Here is a 19690-nt window from a genome sequence, read left to right as displayed (position 1 = left end):
ATGTATGTCATCCAATGATCCAGGAAAGTGTCGATGGGCATCTTCGGAGAATATCCCATACTATTCCCTCCGATGTCCAAGGACAGAAGTACCAATAGGGCACTCCCCAATCCCAAATCATACCTAAACAATCACATGCTTATTTCCATCCATTACATATCAACAATACATTATCATATTGAAAACATGTCATAACATCTCATGATACAGTGTATAAATAAATGACAATAATAAGTAAACATGATAAACCAAGAAATTAAGCATGGTGCTACTGCCATAAGGTAACTACAGTAGTCATATGATGTCTAAAATCAACAAATGAGTTAAGTCTACTAAGTTACCAACAACAGCGTAAAAGTCATACAGTCTTTGTTATATGGCAATAACCGTCCTTACCTCAAATTGAGAAGAAGATGATCCGAAGTCACAAGAGAATGGTCCAATTATAGTCTTAAAACCCTAAACAAACATATATGAAGGATTAGAGAAGAAATCAGAACAATCGGAGATCGAACGAATCAAAACTAGGCAAAAGTTGCTGACAGCAATACTGTTGGTTGATACCTTGGGTCGATGCGACCCTCTGTATCAACCCAAAGGGTCTCGGACAGCAAGTTGGGTTTTTGGCTCAAAGTTGGTCTTCTAGGTCTCGGATCGATATGAAACTTGGGGAGCAGCTTAAACACAATATAGAGACACTAATTATCAAAGAATTAACATCATCCAATGGTCAAATTAGAAATCCCCAAATTGGCATATCAATTTCAAGAGTTGTTAATCATGGCATTGGCTATTTCTTAATGCAAATTGGGGGAAAACATAGTGGATTAGGTAGGGAATAACTTAGAAGCAATATTGAAATCATATGCAAGGTATAGATTAGGTTAATCATAGGCTTCATCTTAGTTTTGATAAATAAAGTAAGTTGGTAAGCAACAAATCATGGAAATGTATATTAATTGATCAAGAGGTAAGTGGAACATAGCAAGATGGTTGAAAACATTAATGTATGAGGTAAAGAATACTCATGGCAAGGTGTTTGCAAGGTTGCAGCACCTTGGCCATGGTCCCAACATTAGAAATGAGAGTAAAGATGAGTGAGAAAGAGACTAGGAGAGAGAGTCATACCTTGAGAGTAGAGCAAGAGAGTGGAAGTGAGTAGTTGGCAATGATTAATGGGGAAGATGCTTCACCATTACCAAGGAGGAGGCTTAGAGGAGCTTTCCCACGTTCTCAGATGTTTAAATGAGTGAAATAATGTTTTAGGTTCAAGGTTTCACTTAAAAGGAGGAAGGAATATCCAAAAAACACCTTTTTATTCGAATCTGGGCTTGTTGGGTCGATGCTCTTGGTTGATGGTATCGACCCAAAGTAGTTTCAACAGAATTTTCAGGAATAGTTTAGCAACTTCGGATGCGGATTCGGAGGGCTATACAAGGTCAAATTGAGTGTGGTTTTCTCCTACAAGTCAATAAAGAAGTCTAGTTTCCATAAATACATTTGGATCAAGCATGGGAGTTCATTAGGTCTACCAACTAAGCTCACCTTCTTCGATATGCAAGCAGGATTTCCCAGACATAGTTCAGCAACTTCGGATAGGAATTTGGAAGGCTATATGGGGTCAAATTGAGTGGGGTTTTCTACTACAAGTCCATCAAGAAGTATAGTTTCGGGAAATACTTTTGGATTGAGCACAAGAGTTCATTAGGTATTTCAACTAATTCACCTCTCTTTAGTGCGCAGATTCAAAACTAACACTGACAATGCTCTCAAGTGAGGGGCATCATCGTCAATGTCCAAGGGCTTGGGCTCTGACACCAAATCAACAACCAAAAGGGTCCGCAAGTATTTTTTCCCCCACTTCCTTCGGACCTACAAACATAACAGATTTCGGGCCGGGTCAAGGTTAGGATAAGGCCAGATATTACATATTTACCCTTAGGGAAGGGTCTAGCATGACTTACTAAGGCTTTCAAAGATAATAACACTGAAATCAAGGTCCAACTTTAAGGTCTAACATCAAACGAGTCTTTCTTTATCCCAAAACAAATAAGGTGTCCTGGTTAGGTTTGAGCTGGATTTTACAAAGGGACTCCCATTTATGTTGTGTTGGGAAATCCAACAGAAGAGTCCATCAAGAAGGCTAAACAAAAAGCACGGTTCGTGGGATCAATGCAATTGCCTAGAAAAAGAAGAAGTGATCTATGTCCAAATCCAATAACTTTCACGGATGAAGATCTCAAGGGAATAACTACCCCTCGTGATGATGCTATAGTCATCAAGGTGAAGTTGGAAAATCTAGAAGTTTACCAAGTCCTAGTAGACACGGGATCTTCAGCTGACCTCCTATCATACGAGGCATTTAAGAAGCTCAAGCTTGAAGATGAGATGATGACTCCGTGTGGGACTCAGTTATATGGGTTTGCCGAGTCCTCAACCATATCCGAAGGCACTATTCAATTGGATTTGAGGATCAGGATATCACCACGGGATGTTGTTATCCAATCGACCTTCATTGTAGTTCGAGATTTCTCACCGTACAACGTTATACTTGGGAGACCAACTCTTAGTGCCTTGGGGGCAGTGGTCTCTTCAAGGCATATGAAATTGAAGTTCCCAACAATAGCAGGAGTTGGGGAATGCTCATCTGATCAAAGAGTCTCAAGGCAATGTTATGTTAATTATCTCAAGCAAAAGAAGAGGTTCAAGAGGTCAGGCAATACGATGATCATAGAAGTTCGAGATGATCGAGATGAAGAAGCTATGCAAAGATATCAGAGTCGAGTAGCCGGGTACTTCAATACTCGGGTGAAGAACAAGAGGTATCGTCCAGGTGACTTAGTGCTTCGCAAAGTGGCAGCCTCTGCTCCAAGAAACCAAGGAAAGCTCTCACCCACTTGGGAAGGGCCATATGTCATCGAGAAGGAGGCAAAACAAGGGACTTACAAGCTCAAGAGTTCAGTCACATACGAACGAATAGACGGATCTTGGAATTCCACGAATCTTCGAAAATTCTATTAGTATAATTAATCAAGACATGTAGTTCTTGCTTTGCAAATCATGCAACCATTTGATATTCAATAAAGTCTGCGTTTTCACCTCCAAATCTCCAATATTCACTTTCCCATGAAGAGATTTATAGTGAAGTATTCACATAAAGAATGGATAAGCGCTTCTTCAAGTGAAGAAGGACCCAAGAGAATTCTTGAACTTAAGATAAGTTCTTGAACTCGAGAGCGTTCTTCAAGTAAAGAAGAACCCAAGAGAGTTCTTGAACTTCAGATAAGTTCTTGAACCCGAGAGCGTTCTTTCAAGTGGAGAAGACCCAAGAGAGTTCTCCAAGTGAAGAAGAACCCAAGAGAGTTCTTGAACATAAGTTCTCGAACCCCAAGAGCGTTCTTCAAGCGGAGAAGACCCAAGAGAGTTCTCTAAGTGAAGAAGAACCCAAGAGAGTTCTTGAACTTAAGATAAGTTCTTGAACCTGAGAGCATTCTTCCAAGTGGAGAAGACCCAAGAGAGTTCTCCAAGTGAAGAAGGACCCTAGAGAGTTCTCCAAGTGAAGAAGAACCCAAGAGAGTTCTTGAACTTAAGATAAGTTCTTGAACCCGAGAGTGTTTTTTCAAGTGGAGAAGACCCAAGAGAGTTCTTCAAGGGAAGAAGACCCAAGAGAGTTCTTCAAGAGATCGAAGAACCCAAGAGCGTACTTCCTAACTACCTCATCAAAAGGATGAAGAACATAAGTGTAGAGCCTTCAATCAGGTGAAGCATTTTAACATGAAAAACTAAGGCATTACGGTCGAAGAGTAACTCGGGGAAGGTGTCGATAATTGAAGAATCATAATGCCTCAGTGTTATCCATTTATCACACAACATTGAAAGGTAGTGTCATCTTGAAATTTTCATTTACTTCAAAGCATTTGGGTGTGATGACTGAAGTTACAAAAAAAAAAAAAAAACAAACAAACAAAACAAAACAAAACAAGAAGAAGAAGAAGAAGAAGAAGAAGAAGAAGAAGAGATCAACAAAAGAGATCGATCTTGTTTCTCGGGAAGATGAAGGATCGCCTCAACCATGTTTGCTTCTTGCTCAATTTTTGGAGTCTCCTGAACTATTGAAGTCTTCTTCTCAAAGCTATCTCTAGTTTCTTCTTCTTCAAGAGGCTTGGTACAGTCAAGGGTCAAGTGGGTGGAACGGCTTGAAGAGCATGACACCCTTAATAGAGGCAATAGCATCTCTCGGAGATCTCGGCTGGGGGCTTCTCGACTCAACGAGACAATCTAGAGACAATTGGAATTCAAACAAATCTAAGTGAAACAAGGAAGGAAAGAGGATTTATTGATTGGTGAGCTAGTTGAAGAGAATGAAGTCAATCAAACAATTGAAGAGACTCTGAGTAAAAAATGTTTCAAATGAAAATGGCAGACACTAACACCTCTATAGTGGATGCAAGAAGAAGAGAGGTCGTGATCTAACAACTAAGTGTCAAGGGATGCAACGGTTGAGATCAAGCAACCTTTGGGCTACCGCAAGTCGTAACGAAGAAACGTTACAACGAATGGACGTAACGGTTACGGATTAAGAACCGTAAGGTTTGAAGATAGCTTTTGGAGAAAGCTCTTGGGTAACATTTAACCGAGGGTCTTTGGATAAAAGCTTGAATAAAAAATGATGTAAGAGAAGCATTCCCTACGTTCGAGAAGCCGATCGCATGGAATGGGAGGCTCTATTGTGGAGGATATGCAACCCGAGAACCCCCTCATGAGGAAACACACACCCACTCGGGTAGGTGGATATCACCTTGGAGGAATCCTTGAAGAACCCCCTTCGGGAGGAAACACACACCCACTTGGGCAGGTGGATATCACCCCCTCGGGAGGAGTTGAAGAACCCCCCTTGGGAGGAGGAAACACTCACCCACTTGGATAGTTGGATAAGACATTCCCTAAGGGATTTATCCATACTTGAGATAGGCTCGTGAAGTGAGAAGACGCTCAATGCTAAGTCCAAGAATAACGTTGGAGACGACCAAGCCAAAAGGGTCAGTTAGAGATAACTACCCATCGTATCCACTCCGAAACGTGGGGAGGTGGATAATGGAATAACGGCTCTATTAAGCCCACTAAGGAAGGGAATGTGCTCCCTAAGGCAACTTGCCCACTCTTCAACTAAATGGGTGAAATTAAAGGAGACACCACCTCCAGGTAACCTCTGTATAACCTCCATCCTAAGATGAGAAAGGTAGGAGATTCAACTTACTATTAGTCTCTACGCTTTGAGAACCCTCTCAAGGCCTTCTATTGTTGCCTAGACTAACTTGGGCATCGAAGGCGGTCCCCCAACCAACACAAGGTCGGCCAGCTCTAATTTCCTTTGTGAGTGCAAGTATCACACCTACTCGTATTCGGTTGGAGAAGCCTTCAAGAGGTCGTCCAACTATCCGGGTAACGCAAAGAAGGTCTAGATGCAGCAGTATGCTTCTTGACAAATGAAGGAATACAAGAAAAACTATCCTACAGATTGTCACACCCCACCTGGATCCGGTAATACCCGAATACCGATGGTGGTGATACACTATAGGACCAAGGTTCAGTGGCAATTCCATACAGATATATAATATAGCATAAATTCGAGGACAAGAGTAAATCAAGTTTAAATATCAAATCATAAAATCTGAAATATTAAGTTTACAATCATCCATTAACTAAAGTTAAAAGTTAACTAATGTTGGTCAAGTAAACATCAGAGTTTGAAAGGAAAGAGTAGTTTGTTTGCAATGGAAATAAATCTAAGGAAATCTCTAATGGAAGGCGACTCCATAAGAAACAATCCTAAAACGAGCATGAAGCATCATGCGTGTCCACTTCTTCTCTAATTATACCCTCATGGTAATCTACCGGCAACCGATCCTCCATGGGAGTGGGGTCCTCATATCCTATAGAAAAGTCTAAAAAAAACATACACATAGAAAGGAATGAGTTCCACAGAACTCAGTGAGGTCAACTAGATATTCAGGTCATGCATTCGATCACAATTTCCACGTCATATTCACAAGGTGATAATGTAAGTAATGACACTAATATAATAAATGCATGATTATGATGTTATGCTCCTAACTCTATCATGAAGTCTTTATGGTAGACACGCATTAAGTGAAACACCAATCTCCTTTGGGTGGTCTCAGTCACTCTCCCTCAACAAGAGAGATTTATTGGATTCTCCGCGGTTGTTAGGTAAAGTCCGTCAAGCCGTGGTTGGGGGTATAAGTCACCACTCACTCACATCACCGTTTGGTATGAGACTTGGCACATGCCAAGGATAACTCTAGGCCCAATGCAAGGTTGTACGGTCTCATACTACATATGGACCGGATATCTCCCCTTGTGCCTAGTGCCCTTTGGTTCGATAACCTTCCCACCTATGAATGGTATCCTCAACGGAGGCATCTATTGGCAAGGGTGTCAATACCATACGATATTGGTAATTCGGTACGGTACGGTTCCGTACTGGATTTCAAACCGTCATACTGAAACCGTACCATATTGAATTTATACGGTATGGTATGAAAATGGTATTTTAAAAATGATTCGATACAGTTTCAGTATGAAATCGGTACGACAAGAATGGAACGGTTCGGTATATGGTACGGTGTGAATTCGGTATAAAATCATATAATATAGTCTAGAAGATATACTCCTATCCTTCATACCTCTGGGATCTTAATCTACTTCAAGTCTTGCATTTGAGAGTTCCTATAATACTTGTATGCATTGCGGTATTGATCATTCTAATATGCATATAAGTACATACCGTTCTTTCCAGAGTTGAAAACAATTTCCAGTAGGCTATCAGTAACCACCACCTTCACGGTTCATTGTTAACTTTAGGAATAGGTTCTGACTTCACATATGGCTTTAAGCTTCCCTCCTGCAAAGATGTACAAATATCAGCAATGTATAAATCGAATATAAGAATTAACTTATCCAAGCTATGACTTATTGTAGCCATTAATGAAATGAAAAAAAAAAAAAAACACTTAATTTCAACACAATGTTTGCAATGGGGGACTTGAATCCTGACGTTGAGGAGGCACTTCCACTAATTTAGAGGGCATACATTGGTTCAATGGTAAGGTTGTCCCATTCTGACTTAGTGGTTACATTCAAGTCAGGAAACAACATCTCGACCCCACAGGGGAGGGATGCCTCATTTACTCGTTCCACTTTATTTTTTAGCATTGAAGGTAATATCCATGAAAGGTCAGAATCGACTCGACAATCAATAATCTTTCAATATTTCATTAGAACTAGAAGACCTATTGGTTGTGGAAATTAGATCAATGACACAACAAAAGGAAACAATTTGATACTCAATTTAGGACCACCAAATACAAGATAAGATGTTTTTCACATCAATGAATTATTGGGAACCTGATTCATCCCAACATTTAGAAAATCAAAACCACTACAAATACAGAATTATGTAAATAAACAGAAGCAAAAGCATCACCATGTACTCTTTCAATGAGGGTGCAATATGCTCGGCGTCTAGATTTGTTTTGAGATATTTTGTGCCATCAGATTTCTATATAATGAGGAGAGGCACCTGATCCTCATTACAAAACTAACCTTAAATATGGTATGAAAATGGTATTCGGTAATTCGGTATGGTATACGGTATGTATCGATGGTAAACCGTCTGAAACCGAAACCATACCGTACCGTACCGAATTCCAGAAAACGGTTTCGGTACATACCGCACCGAATTTGAATCAATACTGTACGATGCGGTTTTAAAAGCACGGTACAGTATGGTTAAACGGTTTTGGTACCGTATTGACACCCTTATTCTTGGGGTTGAAGGAAGAAGATGGGTGAAGGAGGGATCCCTCCTTCACCCATCAATGATTTTTACAAACAGGGTTAGGGTAAATTTGTAATTTTGCTTCCTCTAATTAAAAATAAGAATATTGTAAAAAAAAATTTGTCCTTGTTATAAATAATATTTATTTATAGATGTTTATTACCCTCAAAGAGATCATACGGAAATATATAACTTTGAAATGAAGATCTCAGCCATTTCAGCGTGCGATCTTGACAATCCGCATTTTCATATTAACCGAAGATCTTAGCAATCCATCATTCCATATCAAGATCATCTTATAATGTGTGAGAATTATATATTGTATTTCTTTGTAGACTTTGATATTTCCATATAAGAGAAGATGTTAATTCCATTATAAAATATATAATTAATAGTTCAATAGAAGTGTTGAACTCATCTTGTCTTCCTTCTTTGTATTCAATATATCTTATTTATTTTATAACAGTCTTTTGATTTTTTTTTAATCTTTTAAAGGCAAAACAATCTAACAATTATGGTTGTTTAGCACCATTAGAAGTGAGAGATGCATTAGTAACTTCATAAAAAACATGGTATTTTTAGTAATTGAATTATAATGGGCAATGGTAATTATCCCCTTTAATTAACGAAGGGGGTAGCGGCACACTAATCCAAGATTTGATTTATGTATTACGTTTTTAATTAACTAAGGTTGTAGCTTACCGCGTCCATGTAATGCTAACTTGAGCAGTCCAACTTTGGAAACACACTAAAATGGATGATTGAGCCCCGTTCGCACCTTTTCCTCATTTCCTGTTCATGAACGACGAAGGCAGTTTCCTGGTTAGTCTACTCTAAGGCCCTCTAATCTCACTAATCAGGGACGACAAATTCCCAAACCCCCTACCTGCCAATCAGATTCAGCTCTGCGTCTCTGGCTTTCAATTCAAGCTTTCTTCTTTTGCACATAGAAACCCCGTTGAGATCCCATTTTCTCCTCCAAAGTGGAGGAGAACAACAAGCATAGTAAGCGAGCAGACGTTCTTTTAACCAGGCTTTAAATATGTAATTCAATTTTCATGAAAAATAATGTAATTGAACCTCAAATCTTTCTTATGTCTCGCTCTTTGTTGATCTTTTCATTTCTGGATTTTGCAGGGGGAATAGGGCTCGGCAGATCTGATAACCTCAGCCGTTGATCTGATTGCATTCATTTGCTGAGCTCTCTTTCCCCGTGAGGAAGAAACAATGGGTATTTTGTTTACTCGAATGTTCTCCTCTCTGTTCGGCAATAAAGAAGCTCGAATCCTTGTTCTTGGTCTGGACAATGCAGGAAAAACTACGATTCTGTGTATGTTCTTAGCTTCTCCTACTTCTGGGTTGTCTTGTTTCGTTATTGAATTTTCACTGATCTGTATATTTGCTGCCTGTTCATGAATTTCGTTCAGATCGCCTTCAGATGGGGGAGGTAGTCTCCACAATTCCAAGTAAGTATCTTTAGCCATTTTTCTTGTCCTTTTTCTGTTACTTTCTTTTTGCTCTCCATTTCTGATCTCGGCTTTCGTTTTTGTGACGATGCAGCAATTGGGTTTAATGTGGAAACTGTGCAGTACAACAACATCAAATTTCAAGTTTGGGATCTAGGTATTTCTTTTTGTTCCTTGATCTGTCACTATGTTTTCTGCAATGTTTTAAGTGCGGCATTTTATGTGCTAAGAAATCATGAACACAAAAACAATTTCTGAACTCCAGCTTTCCAATTGACTTTTTTTTTTTTTTAATTTTTTTTTTTTTTATTGAGATGGGGTTCCGATACCCACGTATGGGTTTATGGATTCAGTAAGCTAAACTGCATCAAACTCCTCAATCAATATCAACAACCAGTTGGGGGTTGCCATTCTCTCTGGAAGCACTACGGATCATGACTCAATGAATTAAATCATACAGTGAAGATCCAATTTTTTTGTAAGCAGTACTGTAGGAAGGCCTTTGTGCTGGAATTCATTGTGATGGATATAGATTAAGTGGCCTTAGGAACTCCAAAAAAATTAATCCTTTAATATGTATGTTCTGAGATAGGGAGATCTTGAAATGCAGAATGTAGCTATTGTCAAATTCAATAAAATATTTTGGCATCTCTGCATTTGTTTGCTAGATTAATCACATAATTGATTGCGGAAAAGGGTGTTTGTAGAGAGTAATTAATTTCTTTTTAGTGTTACACAGTGATGAGGCTGGACTAATTGCAGTATTCAATTTTTGTCAAGGGCTGATTGTGAACATAGAAACCTCAGAAGTATATAGATTGATCATTTAGCATAATGTTGTATGGCTGATGATTGCCAGTTTAGTTCAAGCAATGCCAAATGATAACAATATTGTAGGTATTACTACGTGTTCAAGCTCAATGACATCAGTTTCATGCAAGCGCATTTAGTAGACATGCTTATTCTCCCATCTACCCCAAGCTCTAGAAGCTAAAGAAAATAAAAGACAAGAAATTGTGTGTAACTGTTTCTGATGTAGCCTTAGATTGAAAAGGTTCAAGCAAGGGTTAATGCTGCAGGATCTCTAAAAGGATCCATTTTGAAATTTGGGAAATTACGGTTAGGTTTTAGTGCAATCTGAAATATGGAATTTCAGGGTTTTAGAAGGATTTGGGCTTGCAGTTTCGATCAAACTCATGTGTATTATTTTTTTCCTACTTGTTTGTTTGTTTTTTTTCCCACTTGTTTGTTTTTTCTTTTTTTTTTTTTTTTTGGGGGGGGGGGGAATAAGGGGTGGAGTGGCTACAATGATGTAAATCCAATTTTAAGATTAGGGTTTCTTGGAAGAATTCCATAAAATTTAGGGTTAACCCAGAATCTTTCAACCTAATGGGCAGATAAGTCTCAAAAAGCTAATAGGTGATTTTAAGATAATTTGGAAACCTAAGGGAGTGTTATGGGAAGATTGGAAAGATGTTAGGGTTTTACTAAATTCAAATGAAATGAATGGGGAAACTAGTATTTATCCTAAAATTAATGGGATTGATATGGGAAGATTTAGGGGAATTGTGGGGATAATTCTTGGATGAAACAATTGATAAAGGAAGTTTTAGGTTATTGGGAAAGGATATGGGATAGCGTTTTGAAGATCTTGGAGGAGGGATCATGGACAATCTTTTCCTAATCTTTCTTTCTATTCTCTCCTTTTTTTTTTTTTTTTTTTTTTTTTTTTTTTTTTTCTGTTTTCAGATTGCCGCAAGTCAGAAAAGAGGGAGAGAAGGAGCCAAGAGAGAGGGGTGGGGGTGGGTGGGCGGGGGGTTGTGGAATGTTGTAGAAGGATTGTAGGGGGGGGGAGGGAATCCAAGGGGCTGGGCAGGCAGTGAAGGGGGATTAGCGTGCTGCAATGGGGTGGGGTGGGCTTCTAGGGTTTGTGCAAGAGAGGGAACGAGAGGGGGAGGCTGCGATGGGCTTGGGATGAAGGGGAAGGGGTCTGGGCATGTGTACTTACTTGGTGAAGCTGCTGGAGATGGAAGAGGCTGCTGGTTCTTGTACAATGTTGCTGCAATTGAAGGGAAGAAACTATGAAATTTGTCATGGCCCTCCCAAGAAGGCCACAATCTGTTTTCCCAATTCCCACAAGAGTTCTTCAATTCTTTATTCAATGTAGACTGCCCTTACGATGAAGCTTAGCCTTGCATCATGAAAGAAAGAACTTAACTCTAACTGGGTATTGACTTAGACTCGACTAGGAAGTAGGAAATAACTCAACAAGGTTTCCTACATAAGTTAGGATACCCTTTATAATTAAATAACAGATACATAAAATAAAAGAACTTGACTTGAAATAGAAGACCTAATTATCCATGAAGAGTCCTACTCAAGAGGAAGTCTCCGTATGTCACTAGAACTCAAAAACTAATAGGACTTGAAAATAGAATGGGGCTCAGAAAAATAAAACAAACATTCTGAAAATAAAATAACCAACTAATTAGCGCTGAAAAATGACCAAATTGCCCCTATGGGCAGTCCTAAGTGTGTCATCTTGGTTAGGCCTTAGGGTCCAAACCAAGGTTTCGGCCACAAGGAGGGCCTTGTTCACGTCAATTCTCCCCCTCTTGAAAGCATTCATTTTTTGATGAATATGCCAATCATGTGCGCTTGGGTTAATCCTCTTTTTTAAGTTACATTGATTGAGAAATGTTGAAGCTGCATAAATTATTTGCATTGTGCCTACTATCATCACCCAAGGAGAAAATATAGAATGAGCATGGGGTAATAATTCCACATTGATCCGAATCAACCCATACGCCCCCATTTTTAATAAGATTCTGGCTAGAAGCATACATGTACTGTAATGTGCTTCTCAATGGGTATCCAATAACAAATATGTAGGGGTATAATCCGCGATTTGACAGCATAAACAATAAAAAATCCGAAATAGAATAAAATTTCCAATGTCACAGGATATGATTGGTTAGCTAGTGTTTCAAAATTTAATGTTGGTTCATTGGAACAATATAACCCCATGCCTATACCTGGAACTCGTATTAAGTATTAACAGAAAAATGGAACCCTCGGCATTGTATAAAGTAAACTTTGTAGCCGAATACAGACGTTTCTTTCCTCCCACATGATGATCAATTCTCCCCCTCTTGAAAGCATTCATTTCTTGATGAATATGCCAATCATGTGCTCTTGGGTTAATCCTCTGAAAATCTCTAGTGTGAACTTGTCGTCGCATCTTGCAGTGGGGAGGAAGTGGTAGGTGTGTTGCTGCCAGTACTGCTCCGAGATAGAACCTTGGGAAAGTGATAGGACAAGGGATGTAATTTCGAGTCTAGGAGCCTTCTTTTCAAAGAGCCAAGGGGGGGTATGATGAAGACATCATGTTCAAGCCTAAAGTCATTAGTTATGCCCCTATACTTTACTTGTTCCACCTCGCTTTTGTTGCGTACTACTCTGGTGGTGGTTTTCCAGGAAACCCCTTTGAGACAAGGGTGGGGTTACTGTAGCATGGAATAGGGGCTGTTGCTACTTTGAGATCTGTGGCAGCAACTCTTTAGCTTCAATATCAAGGGGATGGTGAACTTCAGTTATTTATTAAAAAAAAAAAAAAAAAAAAGGCATGTCTCCAACTGGTGTTGTTTTGATCATGTCCCTCTACTTCTGCTATGCATTTTCTGCATTTGTTATGAGTTCGTCTTTGGGGCTAGGGTCTCCATGAATATGGCCTTGTGGTTTCTTTGGAGCTTTTCTATCATCATTCTAATAGGCATGGGCTGTATCTTTTTACCTTTCTCCATTTCATCAATGAGGTCTTTTGGGGCTGCTTCTGGAGGTGGGAACTCTACTACTTCTGGAGGAATTTGTTGATGGATCTGGAAATCTATAGCTCCCCTTCTTGGAGGGCACTCTCTAGCAAAGTGACCCTTCCCATAATAGCTTGAGTTGTTGTTGTTGGAATGGCTTGTTCCTTGGTAATTTGTCCTAGGAGAGTCTGGGAAGATTGTGGAAGTATTGGTGGATGGTGGATCCCTCCTATGCATAGTACTTTGATTGTCGTGTAACTCTTGATCATAATCACGAAAGTAATAAGACTGGATAAGTTCTTAAGAGGGTGGGTGAGGAGTGATGATGAGACCTTTCATTATCTTCAAACAATAGATTCTCATACCTGAGTTTGCTGATGTGATTATCTTTGTTTCCTTCTCCTCTGTACCAGTTCTCCTCATTTCTTTTATCAGATTTTGCAAACTTCTGGTGGTACTGTTGTTGGAGAGACTGGGGTTGTTGGTGTCGCCTAGCTAGATGTTCTTGTGGGAAAAATAGATGGCTCAAAGCTTTTGACATCTCCTCTTAAGTGTTGTGTCCAATGCCTTTGTACCTCATTTGTCTCTTTTTGTGATCCCACTGTTCATGGGCATATTCCCCTAGTTGATTATGTGCTGACCCCATCTTGTGATACTTTGATAGGTGGTGCCCATCAAATTACTTATGTAGATCATATAATCCTTCATAAAAAATTTGGAGGTCATCGACACCATCATAGGTTCCCATCTAGTGAATCTCTAGAGGCCTTTGTGGTTGCCTTATTCCTCTGTGCATACGATGGAGGTAGTCCCTTGTTGGTTCCTTTATGGCTTTGGCTAGTAATGATTGATTGGCTATGAGTGTTGTCTGGTTAATCTAGCTTTGATACCAATTGATGTAAACCAATTCTATGATTAGGATTTCTTGGAAGAACTCCCTAAAATTTAGGGTTAGCCCAGAATCTTTCAACTGAACCAATAGATAAGTCTCAAAAAGCTAATAGGCGATTTTAAGATAACTTGGAAATGTGAGAGAAGTGTTATGGGAAGATTCGAAAGATGTTAGGGCTTTACTAAGTTCACATGGGATGAATAGGGAAACCAAAATTTATCCTTAAATTAATGGGATTGATATGGGAAGGTTTAGGGGAAACAAGGAACAAATTCCGTTGAAACCTGGATTTCGACACTAGAAAAGGCTGAAATTTTCAGGTTTCAACCAAAATTTCGGTCGAAATGTGACTTTCTTTCTAAAGTTTTGAACTTCAGTTTGGAGCCTTATATGGACTCAAAATGATATGGATTCTTGCATCCTATCTATTTCAAGCATAATAAACACAATGGAGCTACTAGTTTACCAAAAAAACCATTAAAAAATCAACATTCAAGTATATAGTGTATGAGAAGAACCGAGAATGTTACCAAGCACAAGTCTTCCTAATACATGTCTTCCTCTTCCCTTTGCACCCTATACCAACCACAATACATGTCCCAGGATGTATCCTCCATATAGTTGTCGACCTAGTCGACTACTACAGCTCTGTATGTGGCCTCATCCATATGCCTAAGATGTCCTAATGGTGGAAAGTTGGGAATCTTTGAATAAAGAACTAAGTCAACTGCTGATGGAAGGGCTGGTGGTGGTTATGGCTTATGGTATAGAGTTGAAGATCTACTCAATAAATGAAGAACCACCATGGTTGTTGATAGGGGCAGGGACACCGTAAGCTCCATATTGATAATAAGGTTCTAGGTTGACTCTGATAGGTGGGCGTGGGAGGGACACCATAAGCTCCATAAACTCCATGACCATAAGGTTCCACTGGTGGCTGACTTTGAGTATGATAGCCAAGAGGGACACCATAAGGTCCATAAGTTGACCCAGTAGAACCAACATTCTCCATAGTAGTATCATATGAGGACTTTGTGGGCCTATGCCATCCGGATCCTCTAGAGGTGGAGTATCGGGAATCATCTATGCTCATCAATCTCATAGAGCCCACCAAGCTCTCCGCATCAGCCGGACGGTAAGACCTATATGATGGCATGTCCTCCGTGCCATATCTGTACTGTCTCCCTTCCCCTTCCTTGAATATGTCGACAAAACATTTTTGCCTTGTAATGCAGCTCCACCATGGTTTGAATTCTGTGTCGCATGGTTGAATTGACTCTTATCTGTGAATCTTGGGGGTCGTCCTCCCCCTCCCTGACTCTCATGTATTGGTGGTGGTTTTTGTCCCTAGGATCAGCTGAATCCTAATCATGATGTCTAGCATCCTCGTCATCCCCTCCACCACCATCATCATTGTCGTCGTCGTTGTCATCGACTTTGAGTGGATGAGGCTGAAGGTGCTCCAATTTCACTTATAACTAGTGGCAAAACATGGCTGGGAGAGCACTTTGCATGCGATCGTACATAAGTGGGGTGAGTCACAACCAAATTACAACCACCATTCAGCTGCAACAAATATAGGCTCCAAGTCATTTCAATACTTACGTAACTAATTGAAAGATATAATATAAGTAATTAAATATATAATGAATTAACTTACCCTAAGGGTGGATTCCCGTCCTGATATGGCCATAGAATGACCGAAACTCCCATTGGCATCCCTAAATGCCTTCATCTAATATATAAAGTAAAAAATAATAACTAGGTTAATACTTAATAATTTTGTATGAAGTATGAATTGTGAATATCAAATCACAATCTCACCTCCATAAGGATGATTGCTTGTTTAGATGGATCCGGTTCCAACTTCTCCACTACAGTTTGGATGCCATCTATCAAATCTTGTATCTTCCTATGCATGTCTTTGTAATGGTACTTGGGATTTAGATTGATTAGTATGCTGTATAAGAAAAAGCAAAAATAAGAGGGAATAGTCAATTGTGTGATAATATAATGAAAGTTAAATTGATTACTAGACTCAACAACTCACTAGCCTTATATAATGGATGCTGCAGCTGCTTCTCCCATATATGTTGGATGATGTTGACAATTTTCTTATTATCCTGTGGGTAGACCTGAGCAACTTGTTGCTTCATCCAATCTATTGCAGCTCATATGTGTGGGAGAGTAGGTCTTTTCTGCTAATCTACCATCCTTAACACATGCACCACAGGCTCAAGCATTTTCACCACTATCTTCACATTATTCCAGAATGTGTCATCGAGTATAGTCAACTAACCCTCTAAGTTAAGCCACTACTCTGATGCAAGCATGCTTTTAAGGCTAGTCTTCCTATTCTCAAAGCTTTGCAGTGTTATCCGATTGGTAGCAAATTTGGCTATGCTTAGCTTCACTAAGTCACCCTAACACCTATCCCTTATCATCTTTAGTGCATAGGTGTGGTTATAGATGAAGGCGCTAACTTGTTGGGCTTGCTCCATGGTCTTTTTCACAAGCTTGACCTTCTCCATGTCTTTTAGCATTAGGTCAATGTAGTGAGCAACATATGGAGTCCAAAAGAGCCTATGTCTGTCCATATAAGAATGTCCAAATTAGAAGATTCCAAGGCACGAAATAACAGAAGTGTATATATAATACAATATCTTTTTAAAAATTAAAATTAGTACTAGAAGTAAGCATGTTTTGATACTTGGGGTTCTCCATCATCTTCAACCCAACTTTCTTGTAGTTGGAGCCATTATCACTCATAATTTGGATCACATTCTCCACTCCAACCTCCTACACCACTTGCTTCAATAATTTGTAGATGTATTTTGCATTCTTCTTCTCACTAGATACATCTACTGACTTGAGGAACACTATCCTCCCATCACAATTCAATATGAAATTGATGATTGACTGTCTAGTGGGACCAATCCAACTATCAACACCATCACTGTCACTCCATAATGAGTCCACATGGGCTTCAATCCATTAATGTATTCATTCAAGTCCTCTTTATGCTTAGGCAAATACACATTATACATCTCATGTGGGGTGGGCCCCTATACACCAGTCCCAGTGCTGCTTATCTCCTCCATCATGTCAATGTAGTAGGGCCTTTGGCTTGTATGTGCTGGAATACTATGGTACATAGCCCATTTGGAGAAAGCCATCCCCACTTTCTCCTTCATACTCCCCCACAAGTGCTTCAACTTGCTTTGCTTTTACTCTAGCCTCCTAAATAGGGCCGAATCATTACGAAGAATCTCAAGATTTGGATCTGTAGCATGTGCTGATGAAGCTCAACCCAGATTGGGGCGCTTGGGATAGGAATATCCTCCCTCACACTCTAACTCCTCTTATAAGGACTTGGGAGCTGCGTGTGCTGCCTATACCTTCTAGACCTATACATGTCATCAATCCTTGCTTGCTCTTTACTTATCATCATCGCCCTCCTCATCTGTGTAGAATTAGGCTCACATCCATACTCTCTTGGTTCCTCTGGATCAAAATCCTGTTCTCCTAGGTCTGGAAGGTCGTCTAGGCATGCATCCTTGAACTCCTCCCTTTGTGCTCTCTTCTCTTTCCTTGTTTGCTTTCCTCCTGCCAAGTATGAGGCCATTGCCTTTTTGATCTCTAAGTGCATCTTTTCGCATCCTGTTACATCCTTAGTTCCCCTAGCTAGATGCACCTTCAATCTAGTGGCCTCACCTTCTCCTATTTGTTTCTTGCAATAGAGGCCTTTAAATGCCCCTGTGCAAAAAAGAGATCTCATCCAGAATGAAGGAAATAGAAGAACTAGGGGCTGACCAAAGATAACCTTGAGAGAAGTGGTGAGAAAGGATATGCATCGGCCTTGTATCTAGTATGGCCTCAAATAAAACTGATTGTGGAAGGCAAGGATCCCTGTAACTAATCCCATTTAGTTGGGAAAAGGCTTGTTGTAACTGTAGATTACTCAGTTTTGAAGTTTTGGTTATTTAAGTTCACTGCTGAAGCTTGCATGAGTAAGTTTGATTGAAGTTTTCGCTTCCCCATTCCTCTAGTTCTCTCTCTATGAAAGCTCAGCACCAACTTGGTATCAAAGCCGAAGTGTGCATTCCTTCCTTCTCCCCTGAAACCCTTTCCTGTACAGCCATCTGTGCTAATCTTTCCCAAAATATTCATATTCATTACTCAAATAATCTCCAGTTATTGGGCATCTTTTTTTTGGGGCGGGGCAGGGGGTTTGGGTGAACTGCATTGTACAAAGACCACCTATAATTTCTAAATTGGTGTATGAAAGTTCTACTTATTGCTCTCTCATCAGTCATCACTGTCCATCCTTCCCAGTGACTGCCATATCAACTGTGGTTTGTCTTCCTTAGTTATCGTTGGTGATGGTAATATCAGCTGTTCTTCCTTGTGTAGAATCTGCTTTTCCACCCCGATCTCCCAACAGCAGATGTTTATGATGTTTACCTGTGAGGCTGTGAAGAATTCTTGAGCACTGCTTTATACCTTTGATGCATCAGCGGATTTCTGCATTTGTGTCGGCTTCTTTTCCTTCTTTTTTTTTTTTCTTTTTTTTCAACTTTGCTGCTTTTCCTTCCCACTCTTAATTGTTACTAATGGAAAATGAAGATAATCCTCTATTTTCCCAATGAATCATTCATTTGTTTGGGGATTGATTAGGATGGGCTTTCTCAGTCTTTGTTGATTCTCCTCACTTTTTTCTTTGCTAGACCAACACAGAGGGGCTGCTGGAGGCTGGGGATGGGACAAAGGATAATTTAAGGATTTTACCAGGGGAGAAAAAGAGATGGAAATTTGCTTTTTGAAGGAGTTTTTTGCGTAGGGGAGTTTTGTGTAAATATAGGATGAGTATATGGGTGATTATATTATTATAATTTTTGGTAATGCAAATCCCATGAACAGATCCAAAATTAGAATGATGATGCAGGAACGGTGTACAATGCATCCAGAACTCATTATTGCAACCAGAATAGGTAAAATAACCTAATGAAAGATTATCCATTCTTTTGGATAATGTTTCAATGGAAACTGTAAATGACTATAGCAGCAAGAAACAGCATAAGATGGCAATATAGCTTGATCTGGGACAAGAGAAGATTTCCAGTGGTACTTTTTATGTAGTCACAGAACTTTCAATGGCAGCTTATTAGGATTTTGAGGGGAAAAATATTGACATGGTTTTATGGTGTTTTATATTATTTTATTTTATCTTTTGCCCCCTTGTGGGTGGGTAGGGAGGGAGGGAGAGGGGGGGTTGCAATAGGGAAAAAGAGTCTGGTTGTGTAGGCCAATGGGTTGCATAGAGAAGAGTAGAGGTATATTGGTACCTAGGAATCTATATGGAATTGTAAGAAATCACATTACATGTACAATGGAGAGTTTGTCTATTTGACAAAGTCTCTAGACTATGATTTTCTTTTGGGGTGAGGCTGTGTATGTTGGCTGTTAATAATGCCTTAACATGGGACGGAAATGAACCTTCCTGGTGCAACATGTTTAAAATAGGTCACATTTCTTTTATTTTTACTTCTCCTTTTGTTTTCGGATTTCCATCATTTTGTCTTTGTATGTGGCCATAAGAAAGAATCTTTGATTAGGTGGACAGGTTCTCCTGAAAAGGAGTGCCAAATTCTATGAATGAAAC

At 39.6% G+C, this 19690-nt stretch overlaps 1 protein-coding gene across 3 annotated transcripts in view; it reads left to right on the top strand.

Annotated features, from left to right (window-relative positions):
* The first annotated feature begins 8569 nt into the window (after positions 1-8569).
* ARF3 (ADP-ribosylation factor 3) overlaps positions 8570-19690 on the top strand; it is a 37048-nt gene continuing 25927 nt past the window's right edge. Inside the window, exons 1-4 of one of the 3 annotated variants that reach the window (XM_089152779.1) lie at positions 8570-8683; positions 8999-9191; positions 9289-9327; positions 9422-9484. In XM_089152779.1, the coding sequence (XP_089008905.1) occupies positions 9089-9191; positions 9289-9327; positions 9422-9484 (205 nt within the window). In that variant the 5' untranslated portion in view covers positions 8570-8683; positions 8999-9088. Of the gene's footprint in view, positions 8906-8998; positions 9192-9288; positions 9328-9421; positions 9485-19690 lie in introns of all 3 variants that reach the window. The other 2 variants (XM_089152777.1, XM_089152778.1) reach the window with 2 other exon arrangements.

The sequence above is a fragment of the Hakea prostrata genome, chromosome 4 (assembly GCF_041222555.1).
Source record: "Hakea prostrata isolate BN-2017 chromosome 4, UWA_Hpros_2, whole genome shotgun sequence".
NCBI lineage: Eukaryota > Viridiplantae > Streptophyta > Magnoliopsida > Proteales > Proteaceae > Hakea > Hakea prostrata.
This window is presented reverse-complemented; position numbering and strand designations above follow the sequence as displayed.